The 12,474-nt window shown below is 39.5% G+C and overlaps 1 protein-coding gene across 13 annotated transcripts in view; it reads right to left on the bottom strand.

The window, feature by feature from the left end:
- ebf3b (EBF transcription factor 3b) overlaps positions 1 to 1,853 on the bottom strand; it is a 67,141-nt gene extending 65,288 nt beyond the window's left edge. For 5 of the 13 annotated variants that reach the window (XM_047029708.1, XM_047029705.1, XM_047029706.1 and 2 more), the window contains exons 1-4: positions 1,166 to 1,848; positions 744 to 900; positions 395 to 458; positions 131 to 186 (exon numbers count right to left, since the gene is read on the bottom strand). In XM_047029708.1, coding sequence (XP_046885664.1) covers positions 131 to 186; positions 395 to 458; positions 744 to 900; positions 1,166 to 1,296 — 408 coding nt within the window. In that variant the 5' untranslated portion in view covers positions 1,297 to 1,848. Of the gene's footprint in view, positions 1 to 130; positions 187 to 394; positions 459 to 743; positions 901 to 1,165 lie in introns of all 13 variants that reach the window. The other 8 variants (XM_047029713.1, XM_047029710.1, XM_047029711.1 and 5 more) reach the window with 3 other exon arrangements.
- Positions 1,854 to 12,474: the final 10,621 nt, after the last annotated feature.

Genomic DNA, 12,474 nt, shown 5'->3' with positions numbered 1-12,474 from the left:
GTAAATACATCTCAAAAGTACATTCTATACCCTAAAGGTCATGGTTTGCATGGGTTGTGAAGAGTGCAGGTAGAAGAACCACTGTCTCCACTGGGTAAGAGGTACTTTATGAATACAAGAGTAACCTTACCTGCTTCGTCATGGAATCGATTAACCGTATGTAAAGATCCTGTTCTGTTCTGACGCCTAAGGTGCAAAAATAAGCATTTTTAGGAATGGCACATAAGCTTTAATTCAGTAATCACACTCCTTAAAATATTAATACCATAATTTATATAAATCGTAATTTATATAAAATACCATACATGGGTTATCACAAATCATGAATATTACAATTAGTATTATTTTGAGTCCACAATTTTAAAACCATTTAATCGTCAAGCATTTCACTTACCATTGCTGTACAATAATTGTAGTTTATAATGTATCCCATTGTTAGTTTTTTCACTGTTAGGTTCCTGAAAATTGTCAGCAAATGAAAATTGTTTTAGTTATTATCTATCTGTGTCTATCTATCTTTCTATCTTTCTATCTTTCTATCTATCATTGGCCGTTATTCACAAAGTATATATGCTATATGAAAAGGGGATAATAAGATATTGAGATCAAATGTGATTATCCGCGTTGACACCTAACAGACTGACAGCCATTTTAAGTTGAATGAACTACTTTATTTTATATTCCAGCTATATTTTTAAATATCATAAAATTACTCAAGAGATGTTCTAAAACATGTAGCTTACTTTATCTTTCTCCACAAAGTCCACAAAGGCTGTCCGTTCGATCTCCACTGGTTGACCCTGTCTGTCATACAGCGCCAAGACGAAATGGAAAAAATTTGATTTTCTGAGGTTGGAAGGCGGCTGCTTTTCATAATGTGCCCGTGCCAAGCCAACACCGCTGCGGGGAAAAGACAAGAAACCATCTCGGTTAAGTATCAGGCACGAGGGAAAGATGATGAGAGCTGATGAAAACACTGGAGATGCAGTAGCACGTTTGAGTACGGGAGATTTCTTGATTTGTCACAATAAGGGTAATCTGATGTAATGAAAGAGGGGAAAGCCAAAGGGGGGCATTGGGAGACCGTAATTGATACAGAGTATTGAGGGGATTGAGGGTCGATATGAGGAATGCGTGAGAAAATCAGATGATTTGGCATGCGTACCTTTGGGCGGCTGTGTTCGCATCCACCACCCCAGCTGTGTGCATCCATGAGCGGACTGGATTCAGTCCACCCAGCGGTTCCTCCTTCATCGTTGTCCCACCCCGCGGTATAGTTTCCTGAATCCCAAACATTTAGAACAATTTACGTGTAAAAAGCCTCCTGCGAAATTTGCCGAATAAGCGTCCAAACGTGTTATCCTTCAGGGTTTACAGGATAAGTATTAAGAGCCGTATCAGACTTGCGAGGGAAAACCCGGTCCACAGGTCTTGCCTCCCTCTTCAGTCCGTCCTGGGTTGAAACGATGTGAACAATTCTCAAAGTGCTGTACTTAGTAAGAGTGGTATCCACAGACTGGAAAAGTGAATTGTTCAATCGACAAGTTTTTTGTTGTTGTTGTAGCTATTGTTCCTTTTTGGTTTTCCTATTCACAGAAAAATCGATGGTTGTTGTTTGTATTTGGGTGATGCTCTCAAAGTGGCAACATCCCCGAAGCACCGCATCCAAAACCTTTAGGACACAGTTGAATAAACCACTCCTGAAAAGGTGCTGCTTCTCCACAAGACAAACACAGGCAAAGGCTGATCACCGTAGAGGTGTTCCTAGTACACAGGAGAGGTGGATAAGGGGCCTTTCGCGTCGTGCAGGATGGATGGGAACATGCAAAACTAAGCCCTCTTTCCCCGAGGACTGAAATCTTTCCCGAGAGCCAAAACTCTAAACCCACGGGAGAGGCTCTGTCAGAATATGACGCTCATGGGGCGTAGCTTTTACCATATATGGTGGGCTGACGGTTCCTGTCAAGCAGCGGCACTCGACTATACGAGAACAGCCCTATAGAAGCAATCTGAGAACATTCGCTCCACTTTCCTCTTGCAATGTGGTGAGTTGATTTTTTTTATGATATGAAAATTCAACGAGGTGTAACCATCATTCAAAATCCGATCACAATTAAACAGAATTCAATCCTTGTCATATTTAACATTTTATATGAATATTGTGAACGCACGATTCAGTGTTCCAATAACCTTTAATTATTGAAAAGAATCAGGCCTTGAGAAATGTATGGTATTAAAATGTTAGTGTTGATAAAGAATTGTTCTTTCACAAGACTTCGTAACGAAAACAGTTATAATGGGTCTGTAACTGCATATTGTCTAAAATTTATTTATTTTTCATAAACAGTTGACAAGCAGCCTATGGCCCACAATAATTAGGCTATATACATGTCTGTATAGTTGTGGTCTGTTGAAATCGAAAAACAACAATCCGAACAGCATGTTAAGTAAAATAAGTAGCCTATCTTAGTACAGTCCTCGGTGTTCTGAAATTAAAGTCAATGCAGCTATAGAATCGTTGGGCCAAAAAAGTACAGTAGCCTGTTATTTCACTCAATAAACCCACTATTTTTTGTTACAATTGGCCACAACAGTATTTAGGGATTTAATTACGATACATTCTGCATGATAATGCAGTGGACTATCAATCATTCACGGGTTCAATTCCTTTACATTTGTCTTAGCATATTTCCTGACCTTTGTAGTTATTGGATTTGAACAGGTATAATGACACAAACAAACTAATTTGCATTGTGTACTCTGTGTTTCACAATAAATAAGTCGCTCTGTTTTAATTTTCTAGGCTAACTAAAGCACTGTCAGCCGTGTTTGACCATGTCATTCAGAGAGAATCCATGCGCCTCAATGGGGGGGATAGAGGGATGGTGTGTGTGTGTTTCTATGTGAGTGGAGGGGGGGGGCAGAGAGAGAGAGAGAGAGACAGAGAGAGAGAGAGACAGAGAGAGAGACAGAGAGAGAGAGAGAGAGAGAGAGAGAGAGAGAGAGAGCAATATATCTAGCTGGTGTGAGGGTTAATAGCTACTGCCAAAGATAAGTGAATTATAATCTGTTGCTTTCACCTTTTGATAAAATCTATTTCCACGTCACATGGTGATAATGAGTGCATGGTGTTTGATATTTTTTGGGACAACTTCAATTTCAATAGGATGTCAATTCAAACATAAGAATGTTTTTTAAGGTATACATTAAATAAACCAAGAACCAAAATTGTGAAAATGTGGCTGTGAAATTGGCATTGCCAACCAATCTTTCAATGAATTTATACCGTGGTTTTTGCACATGGCTCCAAGTCGTTTATTATAACTTAACCCCTGATTACACGCACCAAGGCGATTTAAATCTGATTATCAAATTAGGAGACTTTGAGACAAATCCTCTTAGTTCTGATACTGTTGACTGGAGAGGGAAAATGGATCTCCACACCCATCACGTAGGTAACGATGCTATCCTGAAAGGGAGTTTAAACCGTATTTGACAACAAATGCAGCTGTCCCGCTATTTCAGAAGATATTAGAGGAAAATGAATGCAAATCTGTGTGCAGGAGCCATCTGGACGTGGAGAGAGGGAGTCAGCTGCTCCTCACAGAGGCGCGGAGCCTGAATCCGTTTCGGCTCATTCTGCGGGATCATCTGCGTGGTGGGCTTTACACCGTGGAAAATGCGCTCTCATCATTAGGTGAACGTAAGCATCACACGTTCAAAATAAAATAAATATTTAAATCACTTAGCGTACTTTCTGTGGCCAAGCATAGCCTAAATATGTGTTTATGACATGGTGCAGGCTTCTATATTTAATTTTTTCACTTTATCTTCATACAGCTTTAAAGAAAAATAATTTAGAGGAACACTTTAAGAGACATTATAGGCTACTCAAGGTAAGTGGCAACAAGATTCCTGATAGGCCTATAAGAGCACTATTTTTTGACCACCACACAGACAAAATATTAAGACAGTTAATGACCAGTTAAAATCGTATTGTTTTGTCTTAATCAGTGGCGCTCACAGTGAATGAACTTGGGGAAGCCCATACAACCCAGACTTTTTTGAATCATTGACGGTGATCAATAAAAATGTGCACCATGACTTCCAAGACCTCCCGTCTTGAAGGAACCAACCTCCTCCGTATTGAGAGTGACGTCTTCTTTTTGTGTGAATTCACGGGGCGAGGCCCTCATGATCTCTATAAATTTGCATGTAAATGGCGACATCAGCCTATGCGCGTGCCACGGGCCAGCGGGCCTCCCAGATGTCAAGGCAAAGTCAATCAGAGGGCCGCTGCCCAGCTGCCTATATGTAGGCTTACTTTTGGACATTTTCTTTATTTAAACCTGTTTCAATTGATTATCAAAAATAAACCACCTTCATCATGTGTTCTAAGAAGTGAAAATAAGATTGGACGCTGAATGATAAAAAGGGTGACGTATTTGTTGCATAAAAGTCAAATATGTAGGCAATATTCTCACTAATTAGTACTAGGTCAATCAATTTGATTGGGTTACCTTTGTTCATCGAGTGCTTTTAGGTCAGACTTCATATTTATTCAAGCCTTTACCGAGGCCTAATGGTTCTAAAATAGGAGCCAAGTGGAACTATTGGACAGAAATTGGCGTTGCATATTATAAAAAAGAAGAATGGGCTAGAATAATAGGCTTCAAGTTTATAAATAGTCAACAACCTATAACCCGACAAATAACACCTTAAACAACCTTTGAAAACTCGACAAGCCAAACCTTGATACAATCACTAAAACGTTCACACAAATACGTCTATTTCCCCCAAAATAATGCAAAGAATGTTAAAATAGCTAACAATACGTATATTTAGGAAATGTACACTGGGCCTACCCGAGTTTACGGTGCTGCCCTCAATTTTAACGTTCGAATTGGTTGATAGACAGCGCCCCTCTTTGGTTACTGTGATCATCATGTTGATTTGGGCCAGCTGGTCTTTAATCAAATTGTCATAATTTTATTTTTTAAACAGCACAGACTTGTAACATTTATTCTAAATATCACAATACCTTTCAATTCAGTGTGCAAAACAATCTTCTGTTTCGAAGAATGCGCGATGTTATGGGGATGTTTGCTTTAGTCTCTTTGAAAGTGTTGCTTAAACATGTCAAAAAATACATGGCAAGTCAGATCTATTGCCCCATGCCATAGCACCATACCATTTCCATAAAATATTTAAATTTCGTTTTAAGTAAAAAGTAGCAATACATTCAAAATAAACATGTTTACGTTATTATTATCATAATAGTGATGATGGAAAACATTTTTATTAGGCCTATTAATAATTATTACAGTGATAAAATATAGAGAGTATAAAATACTTCTGTAGACTAATATTGGGACATATCCCTGCATTACTGTGACATCACATTTTTGTGAACTTCAGTCAGAGAGTGGTCTCATTAATTGTGTGCAGTGGTGAGTTCTGTCAAGGGCATTGCCTGCTCGCACAATTTACATTTCCATTCTGCTGAGGAAATGATGAGAGAGTTTCTGCGCGGTTTAGAGCCTCGCGGCGCAGTCTGCGGGCGAATTACATTTAAAGAAGGCGAGAGAAATTAAATAAGAAACCGAGACCACTTCAGGGCTATTAACATCTAAAACATCCCTTGGAAATTTAGTCCAAAATACATACGACCATATACCTCTAGGTATCGTCGTTTCATAGCATGTCTTCTTAATGTCCATCACAGTTTGAAGGCCAAAGTAAGTAGGCCTGTCATGTTGATGGCCAGTTTTGCTGTGTAAATAGTGTTTTTTTCTCAATTTAAACACACACCACCAGCAACCAGTTTATATAAACGTTGACATCTTCAGAACAAAACACATGTTGAATTAAAACTTATGCGCTCGTGCTTTGATTCAGATGGTGTTTTCAATGTAGAAATAATGTAGAAAACGTTCCCTGTCTAATTGAACCCATTGAATAAGCTGGAACTGACCCATGGTGGTATTGCCCCACCTACAGGAGTCAAAGAAATGTTCACGTATTTTCCCAATCTATCTTAATAGTTTGTCCGTATTTGATTGTCTCAATCATTAATGGAACCAATCAAACGTTTGATCTACTCATACCTGTCACTTGTTTCCTTTGTTTTCACGTTTAATTGACTTGAGTGTACCTGTTCAATAGTATGATGTAACCTGTTGTTAAAGTCACAGTCTGTACTTGAGGTAGCTGGGAATTCTTTTGGGATATGTTTAGTGATGTTTGCCCTTGTGCATGGGTTTATTTCTCCATTGGTCATGCAAATAATTTATGTCAGGTATGCCAAAATAAAGCTTGACAATAAACTATAGGTTGTAGTTGACTCTATCACACATTCTACTTTCCCGAAATAGTAGGAAGGTAGGACAAAGTACGACTGCGTCACATTTGACATCCACAACAATTGAACCGATAATATTCCACAGCCAGAAGCTGCCGAAAGTGAATGTGGGTTTGAATCAAGGTTGATGGTGATGTCAGCTGAAACAGGACATCAATAGTTAAAATGTATCAGAGTATTGCTTAGCAGTTGAAGGCTACCAGTAAGGGACCCTTCTGCCCAAACAAAGACGTGGAAAAGAGGAAGTACATTCATTAAAAAAATGAGAGTCTGCATTATCTTTTCATCTACACTTAAGAGCCCTGTCCTTATTTTCCAACCTCTCGATTTCCCCCTTTTTGCCATTGGACATGGTGCAAATGGCATAATGCAAGTCTTTGTTCTACAGAGTGAAGCCACATGAATAGCTGTCCTGAGCACACACAAAAACACACAGACAAACTGATCATCTTAAAAAAGCAACGCCCTGGCACTCTCTTGGCCTACTTTCCACGGCAGCGCTGGGACGTGGGAAGAGAAATAGAATTCAGGAGAGGATGCTCCACCCGCTCACTGGGAAACATTCACAGTACTGAGTGAGTGTGATGTACATAAACGCAGTCAATGCATTGTCAACCTTAAACCATATTTGCCCCAGATAAGTAGTCCCTGTGCTAGGCAATTCTCAATGACTTTGCTGTGAAAATCCTGTGAAGATTATGCCATGAAGCGACGAGGGGAGAACTCCAATGTGGGATTCCATCTTCAATTCCTTTTGGATTTGATAGTATTATGACATATATCTCACCATCTGCTGGGCACTTTGATTCTATCTTAATGTCTGGCCAGACATATCAATGACTAAAAACCAAGTCAAGGTTAAAAGTGTCCCAATAAATAGACAGTGCTTAATTTTAAGTTTAAACTTAACATCCTATGATGTTTTAACAATCACAAAGATCTATATCACACCACAATATGGATTGTTTACGTGCAATAAAGTAACCACTCGTATAACTCTGCCTAAACAGACTCTTCCAAGCTCTGCTGCTAATCTAGGGCTTCTATGAACACCGCCTAACCAAATGTCGACATCTGTGAGGGTCTGCATAAGGAAAAGCCCCTCAGAGAAACAGGGGATCAAAATCTTAGTTCCTCTCACCTACAGATGGCCCATGGGGGCATAAAAGGAAGATGAAGAAATCCTATGTAAACATGCCAAACCACATTTTCTGGAGAACTGCAACATGAAGGCAAAAGGGCACCCACGTGCATCTCAAATGTCAACCCTGAACTTTGTCAGAGACCCAGGATGTAAGCATTTAAGGTATTAATGCATGGGACACTCCTTTTACATGAGATGCTACTGTAGGTGTATGACTTATTCAACAGAAACAGAGTTTTACTTACAGCATGAAAGTGCAGTTTCAAGCTCCATATAGGCCCACGTCCGTATAATGTTTCAATAAAAATGTAGAGAAACACTGGAGAAACACATATGGTCTGAACATTTATTTCATGGTGTCGTTTTTGTAAGTAATATTAAACTGATTAACTTGGTCATGAACCTTTCACTCATAGAACATTTCAAATGGCGGTTGTTGAAACAGATAGTGTTAATCTCCTCTTATACCTTCTCTCCAATTACTCTTGCAACTGTTCTTGACAGTTGTGTACATGGTGTAGTTTTCATTACTACCTTTTAAAGGGGAAGGGCAATGCCTCCCACATGAATAAAAAAGGTAAACCTGGAGAATTGTCTTGACATCAACCTTCATATAATCTAGTGGAATGAATATAAACAGTGACGGTAAAGGTAAAACATGGATACAATGACTATTTATCAAATTATTTTAGAACTGAGCAAACATTCAGTCCGGAATCCATTTATCCAAATTGCACTTCTCTCCCATCCCTTTATTTCATCAGACAAACTGATTTTATAAAATATTCTAAAAATCAGCGACTTATCGTCATATAATTTCCATGCCTATACAACTTATCAGAGAGGGAGGCAAATGTATTCGTACATATATGAATTTCTTGGTTTAGAGTAGAAAGGAAAATAAGTAGATCTAGGTAACAACAAGCAAGAAAAGGAAACAGTATCATCACAGAGATCATAAAATGGTGTCGTGAGTAGTCCTTTGTCCCATGCCATAGGAGAGTTCTGTTGCTAAAGGGAAGGACAAAAGCACAAGGCGCCACGGGTATAAGGTTCCCCTGAGCAACAATGCTGGAAGTTTCAACTTGCAGCACATGGGTGTAACTTTAACTGGAATACTGTGGATCAAAGACTCACAAACAAAGTGGGTGAAAATGCTGGAGGAGTGTCCATGTTCAGGTACAGCTTCACCAGAGAGAGAGAGAGAGAGAGAGAGAGAGAGAGAGAGAGAGAGAGAGAGAGAGAGAGAGAGAGAGAGAGAGAGAGAGAGAGAGAGAGAAAGAGAGGAGAGAGAAATAGAGTAAGAGAGAGAGAGAGAGAGAGAGAGAGAGAGAGAGAGAGAGAGAGAGAGAGAGAGAAATAGAGTAAGAGAGAGATAGAGATAGAGATAGACAGAGAGAGAGAGAGAGAGAGAGAGAGAGAGAGAGAGAGAGAGAGAGAGAGAGAGAGAGAGAGAGAGACCATTTGTGGAATAAAGATAAAGCAATTGTAGATAATTGCTGAGAGGCCTTTAATTAATCATCTTTGATAGGCTTGCTACAACTAACCACGTAAACACAGCCCATTTATTATTTTGAAGCTATATGTATTGATGAAAAAGTGGACAAGGAAAATGAACACACTATTTCAAGTGCAACAGTTAGCAACCACCAGTTAGACAACATGCAAATCTAGAAGATCTATCGAAGAAAAGCTAAAAGCACAATGAAACACACTTTTCATCAGTCATGTTGTCTCATGAAGCAATTTAAAATTACGTTTTAAAGTCCTCCTGTTTTAGTTCATAACAACCTCACAAAAATGAAACACACAGTCTTGACAGGGCTCAAAGCAACTCATCCGATCAGAGCAGTTCAATGCGGACGTGTAACCTTTACTCTGCAGGTGAACCTGCATACTCTGTACAAGAGTTACGAAAGGTCCCTATGGTACACTGCTCCTCTGACATGGATTTGAAGACTTGCTACTTTATTAGCTGCTAAGCCCTTTATACTTGTCCTATATTGTGGCAGCTTACAGTGTGTTACGAGCCGATGCTTCATTGTCGAGGAGTGTTATTAGAGAAACAGTCTTGTTGAACTCCACTGTTCCCCTGAGGAAAGCAAGACTGTTTGAAGACAAGATACAAGTGCAATTTAACCCACCTTATCATTACAGCAAGGGTTGTGCCGTATATTCTGTCCAATATATTTCTTGAGAGGTACAATTGATGACACAGGTGTGTCTTGAAGTTTTATAAATGTATAATATCATCATGCTGCAAAAAATGTTATTTTACAGTTGAACACCAAACACTTGCAATGACATAAGCAAAGTGTATAAGGATGCTACTACCCTGGCCATTTGGAGAACAAAGAAGATTATACGCATTGGCCCATTTGTGTGTCACATATTCATTTTTGTAAAGGTAAAGACAATGAAAGCAGTGCATACCATTTCATTTCCTTCACACAAATATGAACAACTGTAAATAATAAGTGCCATAGTGACATCTACTGTTGAAAATATATAATACTGATTACTTGCAAATTAAAGAGTGACATCCTCTGCGATTAGTAAATCATAGACAAAACTTCACCCTCATTGAGATTTGTAGATTTGTACTTAACTGAAGTTAAGCAGCCATAAACATTCCATCTTGCTTGCTTCTGAAATGTTGATGATGACCATAGTCTGGGCACAGGCGAGTGTCATGTATGCGAAGATCATGCAAACAAACCAAACATGTTTTTAGGTCTCCCAGAGCTCCTGAGACCCTGGAGGTTCTTCCTTGAGGATAGTGAGTACGCAGTGAGAGGGGTATGCATGTAGATTTTCTCCACTATCAGTGTTAATTTACCAAGCAGGGCATGGCCCTAATCCTCGGGCCTTGTATTCCTCTCCCTCTGAGAGAAGAGAGAGAGTCTAGCAGCAACAATCGAGAAATAATAAGATAGCACAGAAGCCAAACAAGAGTGGGTCCTGAATAATTGATAGTGTTTGTCTTTGCTGTTGTGTGTGCAAAGACTGAGGGACTGGACAGGGCTCATGCCCCAGAGCAGCGCAGAAAGGTCCAGTGTGCAGACTGACCAGGGGGGAGAGGGAGATGGGGGGCGGAGGGGGGGGGGGGGGGGGGGGGGGGGGGAGTGTGTGTCGAGGAGGTATGGGTGTGTGTGATGGAGATGGATTCTAAAGGGGTGTGTGAAAGGTTTGATTATCTTGTTTTTATGGTACTTTGGGTAACCCTTCCCTGATGCATCACATTTCGTACTGTAAAATGCAACCTTCTGAATGTAGTAAACATGGTATTTATGTCCGTCAGATATTTTCTATCTGGGTTTTGGGACCATAACAAGTCAATCAAAGCACACCGTGTATGCTATACTCATTATCTCAATCAAAAGTTCAGTGACAGTGCATCTGTGCATGCATTCGTGACATAAAAAGAAACCAAAAAGTGTTGATGATGAGTGGGTTTGTTGTTGAGGCACTGAAGACTGTAAATACTGTAGTAAGATGTATTCACAAAAAATGCCAACTTATGTCAATACACTTTCATTTTAAGGTTCCCAGTAATGAGGTACATTTTCTTGGGAAAAATGGCTGCTTCTCCGGAGGCGCCATGTCTACTGACTGTGGCTCTGATCCTGGATAAAACACAAGGTTCACCAATCAATCTCTCCAGGTAGCCCACAGCCAGAGAAAGCAGCTGCACCACATGTTTGCCTTGCGTGATAGCGACAAGTTAACATACGGGCAGCACAGTAACCTTCCACAAGCAGCCCCTAGCTGTCTTATAATGAATTCCCAGTGGAGAGGGGAACTATCTGAGTCAGTGGTGTTACTGGAGGCTCGGAATAAAGGCAACACCTCTTCTTACCTGGTGTACACACAGTCACAACAACCAAGATGTGGGCCACAAAGGCTCGATGTATACAACACTTGGAATTCCAAATGTTTATATTTGCAACCAATTGTTTCCCACAAAATGTGATTGTAACTTGTGTGAATCACAACCAGATATTTTAATTCAGAGTTCTAATCAACTGTGTGTGTGATCGTAAGTGTTTAAGGTTTGATTGGAGTCATACAGTATGCCACATACAGAAAAGGCCTTGTTTTGATTGATTTCTCCCATTCATTTTCTGAGTTTCAGAACTAATGTTGTCACACCATATAAAATCATCCAAAATGATAGCATTGCTAAGACTGAACATTGGAATGTTATTTTGTTTATCAATTGTATTTATGTATCTTATTTTTTGAAAGTTGTGTAGTTGGTTCTGTGGATTTCAAGACTTGCTCTTAACCTGACCTGTATCTAGAATGTTTAACGGGTCTTAGGTTAATATTGTGTTGTATGTTGTGCCCATGTATGTAATGATTTAACCTAGTAATAAGATAATGGGTGATTTCATTACCTTGGTTATGTATTCTTCTCTTGTTTCTCTCCCTAGTCATTTCAGTCAGTAAATGATAGGTCTCCAAATGTCCACTAGATGTCATTCACACCTTGTCTAAATATCTTACATCTTTATAAATATCTTATCTAGGTATCTAAATATATAGGTATACTATCAATGAATCAAATCCATTGGGATAGCGTAAGGATAGAGTTTCTGAACAGCATATCAGATTAAGTGGATATTTAAACAAACTAAAGCAGGGGTTTATCTACTCTTGAATGTAGTGGTGATCTGATATTGTGACCTGTCAAGCTGATAGCAGAGGGGTTGGGTCGAATAATGAGATAAAGGGGTAGATGGATGGATAGATGGATAGATGGATAGGTGGATAGATGGATAGATGGATAGATGGATAGATGGATAGATGGATAGATGGATTGATGGATAGATGGATATTTAATGCCTGTCAAGTTAAATGAACATTATAACAACCGCTCACTCGCAATGAAATAAGGAGAGTGATGCTGGGTGACTCGGGCTCAACTCAGGACCATGTGTAAATGACGTCATACGGTCACGCACTG

This window comes from Hypomesus transpacificus, chromosome 11 (assembly GCF_021917145.1).
Source record: "Hypomesus transpacificus isolate Combined female chromosome 11, fHypTra1, whole genome shotgun sequence".
Classification (NCBI taxonomy): domain Eukaryota; kingdom Metazoa; phylum Chordata; class Actinopteri; order Osmeriformes; family Osmeridae; genus Hypomesus; species Hypomesus transpacificus.
Note: the sequence above shows the minus strand (reverse complement) of the source record. Positions and strands in the feature narration are given on the sequence as shown.